Genomic DNA, 22,935 nt, shown 5'->3' with positions numbered 1-22,935 from the left:
GGAAATGAGGTTAACCTGTGACTGTGTGGCCAGAAACAAATTCTCCTGATCCTTTTAGATCTGAAGTAACGGGGGGAAAATGATTCTTTGCTGGCAGAAGCCAGGAGATGCAAATGGTCTGCACCGAGCTCTGCTGTTTGCATTAGCGGATGTGCCCTTCCCTCAAGAGCAGCTGTTTGCTTGGTTGGCTACTGAATTATGCAGCGCCTTTATTTTTGCCCTGCTCAGTTGTCTTAATCCACCTGAAGGCATTGGCCAGATTTTTATAAACGCTCTGCTGTTGTTTATTTTGCAGGCACTACCCGAGGGGCAGACGGCATCCTGGGATACAGCCAAGGAGGACGAAAACCGCAATAAGAATAGATATGGAAACATAATCTCCTGTAGGTGTAAATTCACATTGAACTGAGGTTTCTGTAAGATTTTATAAGCATCCTGTGGAAAAGGGTGTGTTTGAGAATCTCACTAAAAGCTGGTTTACAGCGCTGAGCGTTCAGTAGTTCAATCTATTTGTTACAGGCTATGTATGTATTTTTTTATTCAGTTTTTATCATTGTTTTACATAAAGCCATTGCATGACTTTATGGATTTTTACATGTTTTCTATCTACCTTGCTTTGTGCTTAATGGTTATAATTTAAGGGCTAAATCCTTTTGTCCTATTTGTGCAGTGGGTGATGATGCCCATTTTCTGTCCATTTTTACTACATAACCCGGAGCTTTCAGTGCCACGAATGGGAGCGCAAAAGGAGATACAGCTACATCGGATTTTTAGATATGGATCAGAGATCAGATGTTCTCCTTCCTCGTGGTCAGTAACCAGTGGAGCAGTTGCTGCTTGTCCCCAGAGAGCTGCTTTGATGTGTGGGACAAGGTTAGCTTCTGCCTCAGAATCACAATAACGCAGCTGGAAATGCTCTGAAGCTTCTTAGTTTTTCTTCTTTCAATAACCAGTTACTGTTGATGTTATAGGAATATTGATGCATCGCAGAACTGCAGGGTGGTGAAGGACTCCATAAAACCACTTAGGTCAGCTTTATTCTCCAAGTCAGGACTAGATTCACCTCTGTTGTTTTTATCAGATATTTGTGAAGCCTCTTCCTAAAGATCTCCAAAGCTGAGCTTTTTCCACAAGCTCTCCAGGCCGCTTACCCCACTGTTTCATTGTTCTTTTAATGACTGGGGAGAGAAGGTGTGAGAAATCATTCTGTTTAAGAGCTGCTGAGCAGCATCGAGTTGGAGAAGCCAAGCCTGAGAGCATCAGAACAAGAAATAAGAATATAAATGAATGTGCCATAGATTTTCATGACTGGATAAATCTATGGAGTGCTATAAGAGCAAAATTAAGTCGTGCTGAGTGATATATTAATACTGTTTTTTTTCCTCAGGTTAAATATATATTTCTTCTAGAACAAACAGACTTAACTAAAGAAAAGAAAACAACCACAAAATAACTTGGCCACAAAGAAGGTTCTCACACATATCTTAATTACTCCTTTCTTTCTTTTAAGACTTGAAAGAAATGAATCATGTAAGAGTTTTTGGGCAATGGCACAGAAAAGCTCCGTTGAGGGAACCTACGGTAAAGGTGAAGAAATCTGAAAATGGAGATCAGGAGTTTTTGAGCCCTGATCTGATCCCAGTTCTGCAGCTGGATTTCTGAGTTGGTCGTGAGCAGGTCACCAGTTCCATCGGTCTGTCTTTCTCTATGGGGAAAATGGAAGTGATTGTACTGGAGTATTACAGTTAGCGTGAAAATTGTCTACCATAACTTCAGCTGCTAAAAGCACCACCTTGTGGAAGTTTCCCGTGTTCCTAGTGGCAAAGAGAGATACCTCCAGACTGAGGTTCAATTTACCTGTCTATATGATTAGCTTGGATTAAATTAGTCTGAGACAGGTGAATCGCCCAGCTATAACAACTGCACGTTGGATTGAAGGTGGAAGTGCCATAGCATGATATACGGAAGGAAGCGTGAAAGACACTTTGGTTTTCTGTATGATTTTGAGGAAGCAGTTGACATAATTTAAAAGTGGAGGTGAAAAGAGACAGTAGCCACCATCTAATTTATGTTGAAGGTGGTCACAAAGAAAACGTTGAACTCCCAAGTGAAATGTGAGAAGAAATTAAGGAAGCAAAATCGAGGAGGATAAATAGGGTATTATCTAAAGGGAGGGTGTGCACAAAGATGAATTGTTGTCTGCCGAAGAGTGATGTTAGCCTTTTAGCTATAAATATAAATACAGTAGCAATACAGATAGGAGGCGATGCGCTTGAATAAGAGAATGCAAAATGTAATCAAAGCCAAGGAAGAAGTGTCAGCAGAGTATAAAAGATCAGAAAGGAAGCTCCAGTTTGAGGGCTGTTGGGAAAGATTTCAGAATGAAGTTGAGAGGGTGGAAAGGCGTAGATAAGGAAAGCAAGGTAGTGAAAAAGAGGAAGGATGCAGAAGAGTTGAAGGTAAATAACAAAGTTGAGTGGGTTTTCTTTGCTTCCAATACGCATGAAACAAAGAGTTTGAGGAGGAGACAAGAGCTCTTCGAAAAGACAGCAAGGAGAATTTAGTGACACGCAGTAAAGAGTGGTAAAGTAAAATGAAGTGGAATTTTTGCTTCAGCTGGAAGAGGCTGGGGAGAAGAAAGGGAGGATGCCTAAGGAAGGGGCATATCATTCATCAGTCCTTTTGTAAAACCAGTGGGAAATTGTCAGTGGTGTCACTGGCTAAGCCTTGGGCCAGACCCTGCTGACGGGTAATGTTGGGCAACTTTCCTGGGAAAAAACGATGACAAGATTTGGAATAGAGAATTGATAGCAGAGCTGGGAATAGCAGCAGAGCCATTCCCTCGGGGCAGATCATGGGAACGAGTTGTGTTCAGTGGGTACAAACTGTGCCAAAGCCTGAGAAGAGGAGGGGAGGTAGAAAACGATTACACCCTCCACTGCTTTGTTGTGCTAGAATTGTATTTGCAGGTAAAACCTGGAGTATGCACTGATTGCTCTTACCAGTTGATTTGGTAAAAGGCTGCAGATGGCATTTAACATTATTTATTTAACCACAGTTGTCATTTCATCACTCCTGGAACAAGATATCACATGCCTTTTGGGGAGTGAATTGGGAAGTCAGGTTTTGATCTAACTTCTGTAACTGCTTCAGAGACTTTTGTTAAAATGTGGGTTTGTAAGCTCTTGCAATAAGTCGCGTTGCTCAGTGAATCACGGCAGATTAGATCTTGTCTTTATGGCCTTCTGGGTAATAGTACACTTACAGGACCGTTTTACTCGGCTCACTGCTTTCCCAGGGCTGTATTAACATCGTGCCTCTCTGTGAAAGCCTAGGTCTTACTGCCAGCCCCAACATCTGCTCTCCTTACATTTGTAAACCAAAACTCCGGATGAGTCTAATCTGTTCATGGAGAGGAGATGCAAGAGAGCTCTGAGCTCTCCCATGCTTTAAAACCCCGGCTTCTCAGGGTTCCTTTCAATCTGTAACGCTGGTATGTTGGGTTTTTTTGGAGACAAGGAAAAGCTGAGGAATGGATTTGGTGTCTGTATGGCCACAGAAATCCACTGCTGATGGTGGAAAGATGCACTGTAATTGCACAGGTTTGCCATGCTAGAGGGAGCTGCCCTGCTCGAACTTCTTGTTATATTGGCAGTGTCCACAGGCTTTGCGCCTGCACTTTGGGGATAAAAGCAGTAAACACAAAGACAGTTGTGGAGATGCAGGATATTTCTTTGAGGGGCAAGGGTTGCAACATTTATGTGCTGAAGCAAAATGTTGCAAATTCACTTTAGGGCCTAGATATTGAGGCTTACAAAGTGCATCAGCAAGTGGTTGTTATGGGAGGGATGCTGAGCTTTTGTGGGTTGAGCTGAACCTGTTACATAGAGGAGAGGACATCCCCAGAAGCTATATGGATTCTATTGGTTCTGTTCTGTTTCTCCCCATCTTCTCCAAATTTAGAGTCATAGAATCATAGAATGTGTTGGGTTGGAAGGGACCTTTAAAGCCCATCTAGTCCCACCCCCCTGCAGTAAGCAGGGACATCTTCAACTAGATCAGGTTGCTCAGAGCCTCATCAAGCCTGGCCTTGAATGTCTCCAGAGATGGGGCCTCCACCGCCTCTCTGGGCAACCTGGGCCAGTGTCTCACCACCCTCAGTGTAAAGAACTTCTTCCTAACGCCTGATCTAAACCTGCCCTGCTCTAGTTTAAAACCATTGCCCCATGTCCTATCGCTACATGCCCTTGCAAACAGCCCCTCCACAGCTTTCTTGAAGGCCCCCTTCAGGGACTGGAAGGCTGCTATAAGGTCTCCCCAGAGCCTTCTCTTCTCCAGGCTGAACAACCCCAACTCTCATGATGTGTAAGGGAGTGAAAACTCTCAGATAGGAGCTGAGGAACTGAAGACATCAGATTGTGTTTTGCTTTGACTTACAGGAGAGCACTTTCCTTCCCTTTGTTTTCTCCCTTTACTGACCATAATATTACAGGAGGACGTCATCACTCACAGGGGTGCTGGTACCTGTCCTACTTCACACACATCCTCCCATCTGCAGTGCAGCTCTACCATCTCCCTGCTTAGGCACCATGGTTTTAAAGTCTTGTGATGGTCCATTAAAAACTATTGAGTTGATGACAAAAGCCAGTAGAGAAATTTGCTTAATTTCCTTCATAGTCTGACTACCATATGCTTTGAGCTGGAAAGCTGTGAATTAATCTGAGAATTTTGTGGTGGAAGAGATGAACAGAGAGAGATTAATGGATCTCGCAGCTGAAACGCAAGTGGAGCGCACTTCTTGGCCACAGACAGGGATAACACATAAAAAAAACCCAACCCACATGTCAGTATTGAATTTAGAGTAGAAGTCTCTTATCCTCCAAGCATTTTTATTCCTTAGTTTCTTCTGTAGCGCCTAAACTCTTGCATGTCTGTGCAATGTCCGTGGAATGTGATCCTGAGAGGATGGGCTATATCACACCTTGCTGTTACCCAGGTCTCAAGGCGCAGTCCGGGATCACTGGGGATGGAAAGGGGAGGTCGGTGTGTCCTTGAGAGGGCTTTTCATAGCAGAACTGGGTTGAATCATTTCAAAAGATGTCTGTATTTCTCCATTGACTATGTGGGGAACCTTGACAGCCAGTTTAGACTAGCTGCGTAATATTTAGATGGCGAAAGTTGTGTGAGATTAATCCAGTGCTGGTGTCAAAATGAGATGTGGAAAAATTGCAATGATATTTCAAATGATCGCTAATGGGGATTTTGACAGAAGTTTGAAGCGATAACATTTTTTGTGCTAAAATGGGAGCACAATGCTTTTCAAAGAAATTCCTGTCATTTTTGAAATCTGTTTTAAGACCAATTTTCAGTCAAAGTACTCTTCATACCAATTTAGAGTTCTGCTAACTTGCATACGGACTATAGTAAACAGGGAGAAATAAAATCATTTATACATTTGTTACGGTATATTTCCATTTTTTGCAGTCCTGGATGTTACGGACATGCATTTTTTTCTTCTGTTTCTCCCTCCACTTTTAAAGTTTCCTATAATCCATCTGTAACACACAGTGATACGATGCCTGATAAATTTACAGAAGAGTTGAGCGACACTTTCATTTCAATGTGCCAAATATGTGGTCTCTTCTGCTGGTGTAGTGCAGTGGATAGGGTGCAGAATCAGAAATAAATGTTAACCATTGGGAGAAGATACAATGAAGACATTTGCTGTTCTTTAAAAAGCCCTTTAGAGCCTGTAGACAAAAAAAAGCAAAGTGTACAAGATTGCTACTGCTAACAGAATAATGAGTTGCGTTGGGTTTTTTGCCCCTCTCCATTAACTAAAAGCCAAATTCCAAAGTTTTTTGGGAAAAAAAGGGATTTACAAGGTAAGTTATTTCATGAACTTTTATCCAGGCTGTGCTCCTAAACTTATGAACAAGACTAAAGACACCATTAAGCCGTCATTAATATTTTTGTGCCTATCGTATACACAGATTTTTTTTTTTCCTGCTGCACTGTTCACACTTATAAGAAAAAATAAATCTCCCACAGGAATTAATCTCATTTTTATAAAATATGCAATGAAATATTTTGAATTCTGTCCTCCTGAAGCAAAGTTCAGCTAAAAGTCTTTTTCATTTGGTCCCAAAATATAATTGGATGCTAATCTGAATGTCTCCCTTTTTAAAAATATCATCGATTTCCAATAATAATTTCTTCATCCTTTACTGGTTTTCACGGTTAGAATAACCGTATTTGGCTTAAAGGGGAAGAAAACCCAGCAACCAACTACACTTTTTTACAGCTATGGAGACTCTTTTCTTTATCCATAATTGTCTTAAATGCACGGACCTCTTCGGCACTCTGCGTCTCAGGTCTCTCTCATCTCGCGCTCCCAGGAGCTATTCCTCCTGTCTGGTTTAAGTTTTTACCTGAAGAGTGACTCAAAGAGGTGAAATTTAATTTGGGCGTTTTGTTCCATTCAATGAAGAAAGTCAGGCTCTTCCTTGAGGGCTGTTCAGAGCACTTCCATGCGTAGACAGTGTCTTTGTCCCGCTTTAAAAAATCAACCCGAGATTCTTTTTACCTGTCAGCAGGGTCATTTCTGGTCTTACCGCTTTTTAGTTCTATTGTTGCAGTGAGTTAAGACTTCCATAACATTATTATATCCTGGCGTCACAAGAGGAGTTAGTAAATGTTCCCTTCCCAACCATTTGCTCTAGGGTTGTTTGTTGTTTTTTTTCTTTGCTTTTGTTCTGTCTGATTCTTAACTAGCTTAGTTTGCTGCCTTGAATTGCAAGTGTGAAATTGTCTGCGGGAGATTTTGAGTATTTCATGTAGATGTCCGGTTTAATCAGCTTTTTGTCTATCTTTGTGAATTGCTCTAAGTATAAATTCTCTTGTTGCCTGTCTAACCACGTGATTTACTGCAACTCCTAATGCAGTCGCCTGGAGCGCAGGTAATTGTCTGGAGTGGGGAACGACAGCAGCACTCTGAGAAATCCACCCACTTCCGCGGCGTCTGCAGAGCTTATAGTCATTAATACAAATATAACAGAGCTTTTGATGGATTCACCTGCATAACCTTTCTTGAATGCAAATACAGGATTTGATAAATACAGCAATGTGGTTTGTATTTTGGGGGTTCAAAAATCTCACCCAAAGAATGAATGGAATATGAGAACCATTGCTTTACATACCCAAATGAATATTTAATATATATCCAGACCTTGGCTTTCAGAACTGCGTGCACATCTGTCTTCACAATTATTATCTGATTCTGCATTTAATTAAGGGATGACTAAACCCCTTTTTTGACTGAGTTACTGCAGAATCACACCTCGTATTTATATGTTTCATTGCTATGATTCTTTTTTATTGAATGTAAATCATGCTTAGGCCCATATTTTGCAAAGTGGTTCTCAACATTAATGCTTTACTGACTGAGAGCAAGGATCTACAGAGCTGGCACAGAGGAAATAAACTTAATGGACTCTATATTATACATCTTTAAAAAAATCCTTGAAAAATGCGCCCAGCATGTCCAGCAGTGACCTCTGTAGCCCAGTAGCCTTTGCCAAGCAACTGGCCCTTAGACAGCGGTTCTGCAATTAATTGCATGCCGGTGCTGGGATTGCCAGACCAGATCAGCTCAACAGCCCGGCCCGCCAAGTGTCTCCTTTGACAGAGCCCGGCACCAGCTGTTCCGGAGAAAGATCAAAAATATTCCCTTGGTGGGAAATCATGACATAATCTGCCCGCTGGGGTAGTTCCTTTCTGCGGCTGAACTGTAGAGCATGCTGGGAGATGAAAAGATTGATATCTGGTATTTTATTGCCTTATCTAAAGTAACTTTGAACGTCCTCAAAAACATGAACATTTCTAATTTATTTTTCTTAACGCTGCCTTGGTGCCGTTTTGTTGCCGTGAGTTCTGTGGGTTGCACAAAGGACCATTGCTCTGATTTCCTTTGGTATTTCCTTTCAGGCTTCTGGGTTGCCCCATTTCTTATTCGCAGGATTTCATTTGCCATTTTTATACCTCTGTCGTGACCTATTTATTTCAATCCTGATCTTGCCAGTTTTAGCTCTTTCCTCAGTTTCCATAGATGAGATGAAGCCAGGGAGGCTGTTACTTCCAAGCGTGAAGGTGGCTTTTGTAGTGGAGATACGTCCTGCAAAGGTCTGTCCCAAGACCCTCAAATCAAGCAACGTTTGTGGTCGGTGTAGAAGCTCTATAAGGGTGATGGTGACAGCAGTGAATTTAATGAACACAGTGTATGAATGAACACTAACCTAAGGTTCTAAACACAAAAGAAAGGGCTTGTAAGAACAGGAATATCTCTGTTATTCTTCCATTTTTTATTATTGTAAGTATTGAATTGCCCATTTGCAGGAATCAGCAGATAAAATAAAGCACTTACAAAGTCCTCTTTATCGTTACTGTCACTTTTTTTTCTTTTCTTCTTTCAGATGATCATTCAAGAGTGAGATTGCAGCTGCTGGATGGGGACCCTCACTCTGACTACATAAACGCCAATTACATCGACGTAAGGCCCTTGGACATTCCCGCTCTGACAAACGCTCCTGCTGACAGCTCTGCTTAGGAATTCGGTGCATCCTACACGGGGACAGACTGTTGATCTGATATGAATGACAGCCGAGCATTATACAAACATTGTGTTGTGACAGGGAGAAGGTTCTCGGTCTCCAGTTTATTCTGTCTGACCAATCTGGACAGATGGAGATTTCCTGTGTTTGACAGATCCACCAACATAAGTGGAATGTGGGCTAAATGACGTATGCAGACATCAATATCAGCCCCTCGCAGTAGCATTAGTAGATATCTGAGACTTATTGACTTCTTGCAAAGTTGCAGTGCAGAAGGCTTATAAATAGACTGACATATTTTTTTTTCAGTGTTATAACGTTCAAAAAAGCAGCCTCTCTCATGCGGAATGATGAAATGAACATCCATTTCTTGTATATGCAAGAACTTGTATGAACTGCTAATTCTTAGGAACCTGACAACATTCAGAAGAGTTTCTTTAAGGGTTGAAAAATACACCTAGTAAAATTACGTTAGACTGATGTGCAGCATTTCCGTACAGAGGCAAATGCACACTTTTCTTCTTTTTCAAACAAGAAGGTGCAATTTTTTGCCTATTAGCTTTCAGAGTTTGCCCACGGGGTAGTCACAGGACTTGTGTTTCTTTGAGGAAACAGTGAAAACTGCCCCGTTCTTGTTTTCTCTTTGGCATAATAAGATCTCATTATCCAGCCTGAGTGAGATACCGTCACTTAAAATACCATAGGGCAACCTGGGTGCCGATCTTCACTCATTCGATAACCAGGGGTAATGCACTGTTAAATGCGCGACGGTTGTTGGTACCTGGAAAGTATAAAATACGTGCTGCGGTGCTTTGAGCTGTGGTCTCACAGACTTTCACGTGTTTTCTTTTTTTCCAGGGATACCACCGGCCTCGCCATTACATCGCAACTCAAGGCAAGTTCATTCTTGTATGTCTAAATATTTGTAAAACCGCTGCTGTTTTAAACTGTTGTAAGAGCAATTTATAGGGTGACATCTTCTGTTTTGGGGAACGTCTGAAAACTTGGTATAGGGGCACAAAAGGGAAGGATATGGGATGTTCCAAGGTCTTTAAGGCACTCAAACGCGAAACCTCAGCTCAGGAATAAAAAAATGCTACAGACTTAGAGGTGGCAGTACAATCTATAATGCGTCTGTTGTGCATGAAGTATGAGATTAGGACTAAAAGGGACTTTAGGGAGCTTGGGTTTAACTTCTGGAGTGAAATTGCTTGGGGAGGGCAGTATGAATATGCCTGTGACTAATGAACTTTTGGTTAGTGGGAACTAACCAAATGCATTTGAACACCACCTTCTGTAAGTTAGTTGATGAGTTTCCTGTGCCTTTAGAGGGGGAAAAAAAAAATTAAAAAAAAGAAAAACCCAACCCGATTCAATGCCCGTGTCATCCAAGTTGGATGACAAACCTCCCTACTCCTGTTCTTTGTAATCAGGTGCTGTTTTCCTGCATCACTGGCCAAATTTTTCTGCCATGACCACTTCCTCTACTGTTATTTGTCCTCATTTTGGGGCATTTCTCACCTGCAAAAGTGATGTTCACAGAAATGCCTCTATTCTTAAATTCTGCTTTATGACTTCACTGCTGGCTTGTCCCTCTTGAAAGAGTAAAGAAACATATTTAGAATAAAATTTGAGGATGTACGGGTATGGGGAATGCAATAAGGCAAAGAACACGGAGGATGGAGTATGGGCAGAGTGGGTGAAAGGAGTCCGTGGGAGAAGAGAGGAAGGAAAAAAGGTTGAAGAGATGTTCCGGTCTAATAAACCCCTTGTGAGTACTGGCTGTTTGGCTGGTGGAACCTGAAATTTTTCTCTCTGGGGGAACTTCAGAAAAGGGCTAAAATGCGTGTTTCCTTCCTCCTTCATAATTAATAAATATTATAGTGTGAAATGGAGAAATTCCAGTGCTGCATCAAGTACAAATTTCAATACAGCTTTAATTACAGACTCACTATAGGGTGCATCCATGTCCCATTACTTATACATGATTACCTACTGGAGCCATCTCCACTATTTACAATACAGCCACCACTTCTGTTTCCAGCATGCTAGAACCTATAATAACCCCTGCAAGGAGGAGTCTGATCTCTTAAAGAGCTCCAGGCTGTTCTGTGCCAGTAACGCTGAATCGCAGAGGGACGCTCGGAAAGGGAGAGTAGGATCCTGTGGGAACAGGGCAGCGGCTGGGGAACAGCTGAGAGGAGTTGCTGGCATTCGATACGGTCTCTTAAGATGTCCTTTTGTCTTTCCTCCTGCCCCAGGGCCGATGCAAGAGACAGTGAAGGATTTCTGGAGAATGATTTGGCAAGAAAACTCTGCAAGTGTTGTCATGGTCACCAACTTGGTGGAAGTGGGCAGGGTAAGGGTACCACTTTCCCAACACGTAAAGCCAGACCCGCACTGGGTATTACATGGTGCTGCTGTTGAGGCAAGCTCAGCAAGTGAAATGGCATTTGCTTACTGTAGGAAGGGAATGAATTAAGCCACCCCGGGTTTTTTTTCTAAAATGCTACATTTCGTAATACTTGGCCTCTTCCCTTCTAGACTAATAAGGATCGTGTTACTGGTGTAAGTCTCGGCTTTAGCAGAGTTGTACAAATTTATGCTAGCTGGGAAGCTGTCTCCTTTTTCAGTACAGAAGGAAAAATGTACTTCTGTAATAATTATTCTTTATCTGTGTAATTTGAATACTTCTCTACCCGCAAAAATCCAGAGGGGCAAGAATATGCAACTGGTGTTCAAACTGTCAAAAGAGCTCTGTAAATGACGGTTCAAAGCCTAGAGTTTCCAGTCCTTTCAGAAGATGATTATTCCGTGGTGGTATGAGATTGTGCGCAGCTGGATCCTGGGGCCACCCGGCAGCGTTGGCTTTCTCCACACCCACCGCTTCACTCTCTCGGACTCAGATTAACCAGAAGTCTGTGTGCCAGCACAAGGCAATTGCCAAAGCCCGCGGTGGGGGCAAACATGAATAAGTCAAAAGGTGTAGGCTGGACTTCAGGGAATAAGAAAAAGCCATGTCTGGGGTGGCTTTCCCTGGCATATTCTTCCCATTCCTGCTGGTCTTTGGTTCAGAGACATTCTCAGACGGAAACCGGAGCTCTTAAAAATTTTGTCCTGATGTTTGTCACCTTAAATTGCTTTGGTACTAGGAAAAATTTAAATTATAGTTTACTCACAGCCATTAGTAATTCAGCTGCTTTGTATCTGATTTCCTTTAGATCTCATGGTTGAATGCCAGCTGATTCTGTTCATTTATTGTTATTTATTCTATTTTACCTTCTACTGACACTTCTGTTTGAAATAAATGCCTCTCTGTTTTTTTTAAAAAACAACAAACCTACATTAATCATATTTAATATTTATAAAACCCCTTCTGATTATGACTGGAACTGGAACATGAAACCTGCTTCGCAGTAGCTAATTGCTTCAGCTTTGAGATGCTGTTCCACTCTTTCATGCTAGAGTGTTTAATAACTTGATAGTCTTTGTTAGCCTAAATATTCCTTCTAGAGCTTCACAGCCTTGGCTTTCATTTCTACTATTAGTTTTGCACGTGGCTTCTGGAAGTAGCTAAGCTTGGGGTGTGTTTACGTGATCAGATTTCTTTCGTGAGCCTTAGTTGAGGCCTGTTACAGCTGGTAAAATGTCAGATTTGTGTCCACATCTGATAAGAAAAGCTTTAAGTCAAACATGTTTAATGTACCACCAAGTATCTCACGTTCCCTATGAACTGAAATTCTTTGGCTAAACAGAGAGTTCAGAATTGCGATAGCAAGAGCGTAGGTTTTTCTGAAAGGGGATGGTGGTAGTGACGGCCAGGTATTCTATAAACCTGATATATGGTCAGGGCACGTATGGAAATTTAAGGAAGCCTGTCTTAAAGAAGAGGAGCTAAAAAACATCCCTTTCATTTGTATTCACAACAGAGGAAACTGAAAAAAAAAAAATCCTCCCTGCGGTTTCTATATATGATAAAGGAATTTTTGATCTAATTTATACAGTTAATTTTGTCAAGGTCTGTACATCAGAAGAAAGCACAATTTGCATTGGCTTCAGCCTGAAAGTGGAGTAAAATGTAGGTCAGCTCTGACTCAGCTTGAGCTAGTTGCACTCAATGTTGTCTTTTTTCCCCCCAGGTAAAGTGTGTTCGATACTGGCCAGATGACACAGAGGTCTATGGGGATATTAAAGTCACGTTAATTGAGACAGAACCATTGGCAGAGTATGTCATACGCACATTTACTGTCCAAAAGGTAAGGAAATCTTCAATCAGCTGAGATTTGCATACAACACTTAATGTGTATTCAGAAATGTGAACTCTGGGATGCATATCCAGAATGCCCCGGGAGATGGGCGCTGTTACTATTGGGACAGGTTTCACTTCAGAAACCTAAATTTTTGACAGAGATTCCAATTTTGGACAAATGATTTTAAATGAACATCTTGATGGAGCCCAAAAGTAGAATCCACAGTGTATGAAGTTTAAATGCATCCAAAAGCCAGCAGATAGCTGATTGTGTGCCAGGAATAATAACTGTCGTGTTTCACTGTGGCAAATTACAGATGAAAAAAGGTATCAGTTAAACTGGATGCCAGGTAGGGTCCCCTTTCAACAGAAATGAAAATATAATAAAGGCGAGAGTGTAAAAATTATCCCCAAATTGGCAGGATTTGGAAGATTTTTGTTACTTGTAATTAGAAATTGGAAGCCTAAGTGTCAGAGTATTCCAGGTCTGTTCAAATTACTCTCCAAACACTCAGTAAGAGTTTTTAAAGCTTTTCAAAAATTCCTGCTAAATGAACTTCAGCCACACAGGGAATATTGCTCCGGTTTTCTAATGCCTCAGCTCCATATTTCATTAAATCACTGAGAAACTTGGTAAGAAATGCCAAAATCTGACAGGTTAGAGGACCCGCTGCTGGATTCCGCCTACATTTCCTGTACGATAAAATGTCACAGCTAACTGACATTTCGGTGTTACCCTTTGCAGGGCACGTACAAGTGGGGTCAATTTTCATGTACCAGTAACTTGATCTCACCAGAAAAGCCAAATGATGGGTCTGGGTACCAGTTTCTGCCCTTTTCATCACCAGCTGTAATCTCAAACTGAGATTTTTTGGCAGGAGATGGCAGAAAATCTACCGTTGCCTGGGGCGTGCCCACCGTCTGGGTGTTCGTTCCCCAGGCTGTTCCTTCAATGCCTTAAAAAGGATTTACGAGTGACTTCTTGGGGTTTTATGGCAGTAACACCAAAGGAGGCTGGATGAAGTGCAGCCATGGTGTGCTGGGGCTGAAGTCACCCTGTAAAGTTCCTCATCGTCCTGGGTTTGAATTCTGAGACAACAAGTTCGAATTGGGAGCTGGCATTCACCTTTGTAGTCCTCAGTTGCGTGTTACTTCGTATGTCCTTGGAGTTCAGCTTGAAATCTCTGGGAGTAAAAGCAGCGCCAGGACACGTTCCCGCCTGTAATGAGAGCTAAATGCTTGTTCAGCCCTCTGCGTGAGGGAAAGGAGCAGTGATCAGAATATGCTGATTGCAGTCTGATGGAAGAAAAATAGAGGCTGTGTTGTCTCCTCAGAAAGGCTACCATGAGATCCGAGAGATTCGGCAGTTCCACTTCACCAGCTGGCCGGACCACGGGGTTCCTTGCTACGCCACGGGCCTCCTGGGCTTCGTTCGTCAAGTGAAGTTTCTCAATCCCCCAGAAGCAGGACCCATCGTGGTGCACTGCAGGTACGCCAGCTCTTTGTCTGAGCCTTTCCTCCAGCAGCTTTTTCAGCTTTTTTTCCTTTTTTCTTCTTGTCTGGCAATAACCAGCTACGTTTCGTTTGTTTAAGAGTATAATTTGTGGGCCTCACGAGGAAACAAAGTCGAATTTGGTTTTCTTTTCTAAAATGGCAGCTCTGGAGCTTAGCTGGCGTGAATTGGAGATGATATAAGTAGGTCAGCAAGGGCCATTCGAATGTAGAAGACTCTCTGGTGGCCTGTGCTCTCTTAGATACTCATAGCAGAGCTGGGAAAATGGTAAATATCTGGGACAAACATTGCAGTCATTATCTACAGCAAACCTCACGTGGCAGAAGGGACAATGCCTACAAAAAGACAGGGAATTTTTAAAGCAACTTTGCTTTTCTGTACCCACACGCACTGCAGTGCAGCTTTGTACCAGCGTCAATAGTCTTATCTGAAATGTTAGTCTGTCTTCCCGGAGCTGGATGCCAACCGTGGAGCATCTTGGCCTTCTCAAAGCCCAGGAGCTGGAATGGGAATGTTGGACTGAAAACCTGCCCGGTGCCTTCCAGCTAGTAAATAAAAGGGGAATGCGTGAGGAAACCTCGCTGCGTGGTTTAATTCAGACTATGGAACCACGTGCTTGCTAAGCTCCTGGCTGCTGCTGTGGCTGGTGAGGGCTCTTCTGCACTGCCGTCTTCCAACTCCCTGCTGGGCAAGGTGCCATGTGGGTATGTAGGAGAGTTTCCCCGCCATGAAGAGCTTTTTTTGACGCGTGACCAGGCGTGCTGCTCGTGGTGGGAAAGCTAACACACACACAGGCTGCCATCAGAGTTAGGTGACTTCAAATGCAAGGAAGGACATTGCTACAAACCCAGAGTTTGGGTTTGTAGCAGTTTCTTCTGTAGTGCTCAGGCCACAGCTCAGGGCACACGTTCCATAAAGGAGACGTGGCTGGAGAGCAGAGCTGGCTGTCCCAAAATCTCACCCCTAATCAATCCACAGGCAATTCAGTGCCATGCTGTGTAATCAGTAAGAGAGAGAGAATACATCCCACAACCACTTTAAACGGGAAGATCAATTAAATCTTACCATTTTAAAACAGTTTTGGATTGGGGGGGTGCGTTTTGTTTTGTTTTTTTGGGTTTTTTCAGCAAGCGATGAATCAGTTTCATAATAAAATCGCGCTAAGCCTGAGGAGCTGGCAGAAGGGAATTCATTCAGGGCTCGGGGCCTGAATTTGGTACCTTGGCGCCATGACACGGGTCTGGCCCTGGAAGGAGCCTGAACCTGATTCATTGTCACCAAGAAAGCAAGGAGAAAATTTTCATCCTTCAAGTTTTAATGAATAAATGCCATTTCCTCTCTGTTATTTATCTGCTTTTGAATTTTAATGACTTGCTTTAAGTGGTAATTACCAAATTCTCCCGGCCGATGCCTGGCTGGATAATACCACTGTTCGATATTTATGAAGTGCCAGGATCCTCTAAATATAGAAATGTTATAACTATTTGTTAAAATTCTGAAAAGCTGAGAGATAAAGGGAGAGGAAATGCCACTTATTCATTAAAATTCTGCAAATGAAAAATATCTTCTCTCCATTCAGCAGTTGATTAATCTGGTCCATTAATTTATGGTCATTCATATCTCCTCGCTTTCGGCTCTGCTGGAGTTTTCATGCCACTGAAGTTTCCCTGATTTGAGCCGAGTTTTCCTTCTTCCTTCCGAGTAATGTGAAGAGACGTTCTCCTCTCTCTATCCTTCACACCTAAACAGCTTGGATGATTTCCCAGGAGGGAAGGAGGACACAATGACAACACAGTTTTGCAGGAGATAGTCCAATTCTCTCAAGCAGCGGGGGGCTCTAAACTGAAGGGTTTGAGTAGCCTCGAGCTCCTTTCTCTGTAATTTTACAATCCACAACTTGAAATCGCTCTCCTCGGGACCCAAACTCCTCCGATTAAAAAGGGAAAAGAAATGTTTGAGGTCTCCATTGAGCCCCTTTCATCACGCCCACTTGAGTAAACTTTAAAGAAACTTTTAAAGAGTCCCGTGGAAGAAAATTTCTGGAATTGTGTCTATTTGCAAGCTGGAGGCTGCTCTCCCACGTCCGGTGGGATGAAAAGTGTGCAGGTGAACCGACCTGTAAAATCATAATGATTATTTTCGTACCTTTTTTATTGATGTTCAAGAACACAAAGCTTTTTTTCCTGCTACGTGGGTCCATTTCCCTTTCAAGAAATAGTACTTTACCCCATTCTCTTAAATCCTAAGCTAATTTAGCTACATCCAAAAAGCACCCCATTAAAGAGAGGGGGAGCAGCTTCCAAGAGGAGACAGCTGTGTCTGTGATACGGTTATTTTCTCCTCTGTAAAGCCCTGGCCCTCCACAGTCCCTTGGTCATGCAGACCCTCATTGTTTTTTCTTTTTTCAGTGCTGGGGCCGGGAGAACAGGGTGCTTTATTGCCATCGACATCATGCTTGACATGGCAGAGAACGAAGGCGTGGTAGATATATTTAACTGTGTGCGAGAGCTGCGATCCCAAAGGGTCAATCTGGTGCAGACGGAGGTAGGTGCCAGCAGGTCTCCTCTTACGACGTGCTGCTTTCCTGTCAGCTCCTCTGCTCAACAGGAGCCCAGCAATTCGTTAAGTCAACACTGGCTTCCTCTGTGATGTGATTATACAGAACTTCTCGGTGGCTAAACATGACCAGATGTGCACCGAATCACATTCACTGGCAGCTACTCGGGGCCTCCAAGACAGGAGGCAGACCTTGAAGTTTAGGTCTTAGCATTGCGGATTAATTTTGTTCGCGCAGCAGAAAAAAGCTCTCTCCTGAATCCTCTCGTGACTCATTCATAGATGTACTGCAGACTGGAATAGTACCTAGTTTATGTCAATTGCGACCTAAACAAATAAAACATCCTTGATTAAAGGACTGGGTGCTGATTAAGCAGGCTGCTCCGTCACATAGCGTCTAGCAGCTGCACAGAGTTCTATGGAACCGTTATCCTGCTACACAAGTTTTTCCTATGTGCTTCAATGCCTTCCCCTCCTGAGGGACAGGAGAATAGCCTGGAAGAGAGATGAACTTTTAACTTTGTTGGACTTTTTACGCTTAGTTCAGGGAAAGAACTTCACCTGGAATACTAGGAGCCCAGGAGTTTTGAAGACGGATGGAGCAGACCTGTTAGCACCATTGTTTCTGCTGATGTTATCACAAGTCCAAAGGACAGTCCAGTCCTGACCGTCGCCTTGTGATTGCGAACAGGAAAGCTTTACACCCTGACTTTCTCCTCAGCCCACCCCCATTTTGTCCCGGCATTCCTGAGAGTGGTGACTTCCCATTTTACTTGTAAATCTGAAATGAATACAAGAGACCTCTCGTTCAATGATGGATGAAATATGCTCCCAAAGCTGTCACATAACACACTGTGTAATTTGTCTCCACGTGAAACAGAGCCAAATATGCATATTGGGCATGATTTAAGACAAACAAAACAGTGATATTTCATGAACTGTATTAAAAATATGATTTTAATATCTTATCTTCTCCCCTGTGCAGGAGCAGTATGTATTTGTCCATGATGCCATTTTGGAGGCATGTCTCTGTGGCAACACGGCCATTCCAGTTTGTGAGTTCAGATCCATATACTACAACATCAGCAGACTAGATCCACAGACCAATTCCAGCCAGATAAAAGATGAGTTTCAGGTAATTTCATGTGTCTCAGTCATTGCAGTTGGTGTATTGAAGGTGTTTAATCAATTTCTGTGTGTTATTTTACAATTTCCAACAGAGCAGAGAAGGGGGACACTGAGCCAAGGTCTGATTTCAGCTGATTTTTTTTGTTTTACTACTGAATCAAGCAGAGATTTGGTTTTTTGAGCGTGGACTTTTCAGCCTTCGGCAAGGAAAAAATTCCCCATCGCTTCAGTAGAGCAAGGGTACTAATTTTCGCAGCTAATGTTGTACTTCTCATTTCAACAAATATTCTGTTGTTCATTTTCTTCTGTAATTTATGCAGAAACATTTATGCCTCAAGGTCTCTTATTATCCGTTCTTGTGGCTCATATGCTGCTTCCGAGTCTTAACAATCAACTTGTTGACGTCCTTCTATACAATAGGAGAAAGTGAGCTCAGTGAGCATTACTTTCTCTGTTTCTAATTTTCAATGAACTCAGTCCTTCAGTTCACTACGTACATTGTGGCAAGTTAAGTGGTGGTGAGAACTGAAATGACATGTAGTAAAACTCACGAGTGCTGGCATAGCGCCGTTTGCCGGGGGCAAGCGATGAAACAAGGAGCACTGCACCTTCTGCTGTCACCATTGCTTGTCCCACCCTAATAAACGGGCTGGGGACACACGAGCCATGAGGCCTGTGCAGTTGCACCTCTCAACGCAGTAGAGAACTCGCCCTGTGGAACAGTGAACTAAGTTTTCCAGTCTCGCTCACCATGTATCTGTAAATCCCTTTAGGATTTTCAGCTAACACCGATGAATGGAAAAACATAATAATGTGGGAAATCTGGGCAAGAAGAGTTAGATGGGAAAGAGACAGCTCTGCTATTTAAGAGGCCATTCTTTTTAGTCAGTACTGCAAAGGTGGAGATTCCTTGATTTGTAGGAAAAGCCTACCCCCTTTCCCAGCAAAGCGTCTTTTGCAACAGGAGAATGTCTTTTTAGAGCCCCCCTCTGAGTCAGATGCCTCTTTTTCTCCTTCTCTGTGCAAAGGGAGAATGTGTGTTTTTATCTGAAACCTTACAGGGAATCATCAGGGTTGGGGTAGTGAGATAAAGAATGTGGATCCCAAGCGATGACAGTTCAATTAAAAAAAGATCTGGTTTTATCAAGTGATATCAGATCTGTAAAAGTGTTTCTGGTTCTGGACGCTTGGCGTGAAGGAGCCAAAGCCTAACTTCATCAAATGCTGTTATGCCATCAAAAAAAAAAGTCATCGCTTGCTGAGCTTATTTTGTCAGGAGATGAGACGAGATTTGTCGCCTGTGTGCTTGTTCTTTTGAGCTGCCAGGGGCTGGCAACTCCTGTGGGAAAAAAACGCTCCACTCTACTTTGCATAAGAGGTTCCTTCTCTGTCTAGTTGTAGAATCTATTTTTACAGGATTTTGGCTCAGAGCGTTCTTCAGCCCTATTTGTCTGGATTTAATGCAAAAGATGGTATCTTTTGCTACAATCTTTATGAGCCAGTTGATCTAACTATAGATCTGTTGGTGCAATTTGTATTACTTAGGTCCCGCTGGCCCCCAGGTAAGGCTGGATGTATTTCTCATGCGCTACGTGTTGTTTGAACATGCAAAAGCTCGTTCTGGAGAGATTTTGTAATCTGAAGTAGTACAAAAACAAGGGAGAGAGGGGAAGGGCATAAAATAGACAGGAGTAAATCACCAACAATGCCTAATTATCTGCATTGTCAGAGATCTGAGATTTCATGTTGCTTCCTCAGCCAGACTACCTGCTTTCCGTCTCTAGACAAAGGGACTTTTTATGTAGAACCTGCATAATTTAGTGCAAATATATTATTTTAAATTTTGTGCTTAGACACATTCCTTTATCTTGGATTGTTTGACCCTCCTCTTTTCTCCATTCGTAACCTCTCTGTCAGAAGGCAGGCTCTTTGTAAGAATTTTTGGCCCCTAAATATTTTGCATTCCTCTGATGGCTGCAGAGGAATTCACTGACTGCATGGGCTTTGCTGAGGAAGAGGACACCTAACAAGCGAAAGTAGAATGACACCTACCACGACTTAAACGACAGTGTTAAGATGCATTCACTTTGATTTGCTATTTTTGATGCCTGCTGGCCAACCTGGACTGGTTTGTCAGGAAGCTTCCGCAATGGATAACGCAAAAGAAAATTAGATTTAAAGAAACGTGGTCTGTCAAGCAGTGGGAAAGATGGATAACAGTAAAAGTCTGACAGCAAGACCCCAGAGATAAGGTAGGACTGTGTAAGTGAAGCATCCTATGTGTCACTCCGAAAGGAAAGTAGCAATCTAAATAACGTGTGAAACGGATTGACTTTCTAGTTAAAAAAAAAATAAATAAAATCCACATTTTCTCTGAAGTTTTTATATACATTATTAAGATAAATCAGTAGTTTGACTGAGGAATCACCAGAGGATTTGAACCCAGTCTGACCTGCCGGGTGAGCCAGGTCGATACTCAGGGGGCTTCTGCGCATGATCCCCTCCAAGCGGGAGAAGGATGTGTGCTCCTACCCCAGGGACGATAGAAACACGAGGAGGTTTCACTCCATGACCAGGTCAAAGCTGCAGCTTGTACCTGTGACAGCTGTTTCCAGCCTCTAGGAAAGAACAGAAATGTTATCTGACTGCTGTGGGGTTTTAGAGCTGGAAGTTGTTAGTAGGTGTGTAGCGCCCTCAGTTTATGCTGGAGCGTACGGTGTTTGGAAGAGCACCTCAGGACAATGTGTAAAATGCAATGTATTGTAACAGCAAGCAGCTCCTCAGTGCTCCTTCTTTTTCGCTCTCTGTGATCCCAAAGATCTGCTTGTCTAAGTACCTTCAAAATAAATGTATTGTGCAGATGGCATCCTTCTCGTAAGTAAATTCAAAGATGCTCAGCCTGCTCCTGTCTTTCTTTCCCTTTTTCCCCTCCTCCCTTCGCAGACTCTCAATATTGTGACACCGCGCGTTCGGCCAGAAGACTGCAGCATCGGTCTTTTGCCAAGGAACCATGACAAGAACCGCTGCATGGATGTGTTGCCCTTGGACCGGTGCCTGCCTTTCCTCATCTCCGTGGATGGTGAATCAAGTAACTACATCAATGCTGCACTCATGGATGTAAGCAGCACTGCACTGTCCTCCCTGATCCTAGTCTGCATCCCGTTTATTTGTTCTCAGGATACTTTTCTGGGATAAAGGGATCCAAAGCAAAAAACTTCTTTACCAGTAGTTTTGGGGTCTGACATCTCCCAACTGGGCAAAGGCACAAGATTTTCTCTTCTTCACAGAAATGTGTCACCTAGACCATGATTATCGTATTACCGTTGTAGTTCTACCTCATGTTGGTGGAAAATCTTTGACAAAGAAGCTCATGAGCGTGCAGTCTGAGGTTGCATCGTAGAAAGGCAGATGGGCAAAGAAGTGGTGGGACAACTCTTCCCATGCACTGGTTGTCATATAAGTTGAAAGAAAAATGTTTGCCAGGTCAGCTCTTTGAAAAGAATAGTTTGCAGCACGGAGCGGTTGATTTATTTGAGCTTATGCAGTTAATATGGGAGTACAGGGATCAGATGTGCAAAATGCTTCAAGGCCGAAGGACATGAGTTAAGCTGATGTGAATCTGTCTGAAAGCATTTTCCCTTGCTTTGTTTATAGGCTAGAATCTCACAGCACGGGTCCTTTGTGTAGGGTGAATTATGGTGAATTATGTTGATGGTTTCTTTTTGCTGTGGTGCCTGACTGCCTTTGGGCAGAGATGTCTTTAAAGGCACTAATTATTGCAGTTTGAGTATGTGTAAATATGATCCAGGGTGAAATGTCATCATTTTTTCCCGAGCAATGTGGGGGTCGGTCTTTTTAAATTTTGTCTGTTCTTTCACTCTTTGAGAAGCAGTGATACTACTGCATTTAAGAGGTTAAGTCAAATGGTCATAGAATTAATTTTAGCTTTTTTTCAGAAAGATTGGGATGTTTTCATTGTAAATATGCCTAAGGAGAAACTTTTTTTTTTCTTTAAAGTGTGTTTTGTGCTTTGGCAAATCTGCAGAAGCACAATGTATTATTCTCTGGTTTCTTAGGGACTGGGAATGTGTTTGCACATTTCAGCCCTCATTAGCTCATTGTATCCTTCCCCATGAAATTCCTGTGAATTAAATTTTTTTGTACAAAGGAATTTTTCACCTGTCATTGAAATTCAGCCACTGTGATGTTCTCTGGCTCTCCTTCATCCTTCTGTAGAGGAATCAGCAGCTTTTGAAAACAAAAATAAAATCAGAGGGGAACAACCAAAATCCCACGTTTTCATAGGTGTTCCTGTTGAGGACTTTGCAACTTCTTTGTGTTTTCCAGTAGCTTCATGTCTGCAGTCTAGTGCCGAGCGTGGACTCTTCCAGGAGATCATCCATCCCATATTGCTGTTCCCTCATTGTGTGAAGACAGGCCTGTGCTGGGGAACACTTGACAGCACAGTCCCAGTGCTGGTCATTTTATTTACCTCTACCTTACAGATTTCTCATGTTATCTTTTTTTTAAACTTCTCCCCAAACCTTGCTTGACCTGCAGCTTGCCCTGTGTATTACATGAAAGCTATGATGGAAGAAGTGGTAGAGCAGGAAGGGATGATGGTACACCTAGAAGGGGTTACAGCCTGGGGTTGGAAGCGTGAATTGTCCCAGGAAGGCAATCTGGCAGGCTGCTCTGGGCTGCGTTCACCAGAATTACCCTGAGACACAAAATGCAATTTGAACCCTCCCCTGGGGTGAAGCGCTCGGTCTGGGCTCCTGGCTAAAGCTGTGCTGGAGACTGTTCCAGCCTGTTGACTGCAGAGCATTAAAACCCAACCTCTTCTGCGATTTTGAGACCTTTCCTCTTCATGTCCTCTG

General features: G+C 42.8%; 1 protein-coding gene across 8 annotated transcripts in view; it reads left to right on the top strand.

Annotated features, from left to right (window-relative positions):
• The window catches only part of PTPRT (protein tyrosine phosphatase receptor type T), a 469,438-nt gene that overhangs the window by 429,767 nt on the left and 16,736 nt on the right, over window positions 1-22,935 (top strand). For all 8 annotated transcript variants that reach the window (XM_063349659.1, XM_063349657.1, XM_063349655.1 and 5 more), the window contains 9 exons: window positions 296-383; window positions 8,472-8,548; window positions 9,468-9,504; window positions 10,871-10,968; window positions 12,749-12,865; window positions 14,193-14,347; window positions 16,780-16,915; window positions 17,913-18,062; window positions 20,999-21,172. In XM_063349659.1, coding sequence (XP_063205729.1) covers window positions 296-383; window positions 8,472-8,548; window positions 9,468-9,504; window positions 10,871-10,968; window positions 12,749-12,865; window positions 14,193-14,347; window positions 16,780-16,915; window positions 17,913-18,062; window positions 20,999-21,172 — 1,032 coding nt within the window. The remainder of the gene's footprint in view (window positions 1-295; window positions 384-8,471; window positions 8,549-9,467; window positions 9,505-10,870; window positions 10,969-12,748; window positions 12,866-14,192; window positions 14,348-16,779; window positions 16,916-17,912; window positions 18,063-20,998; window positions 21,173-22,935) is intronic.

The sequence above is a fragment of the Chroicocephalus ridibundus genome, chromosome 12, assembly GCF_963924245.1.
Source record: "Chroicocephalus ridibundus chromosome 12, bChrRid1.1, whole genome shotgun sequence".
Classification (NCBI taxonomy): Eukaryota; Metazoa; Chordata; class Aves; order Charadriiformes; family Laridae; genus Chroicocephalus; species Chroicocephalus ridibundus.
The sequence above is the reverse complement of the archived record's forward strand: the minus strand, read 5'-3'. Positions and strand labels throughout refer to the sequence as shown.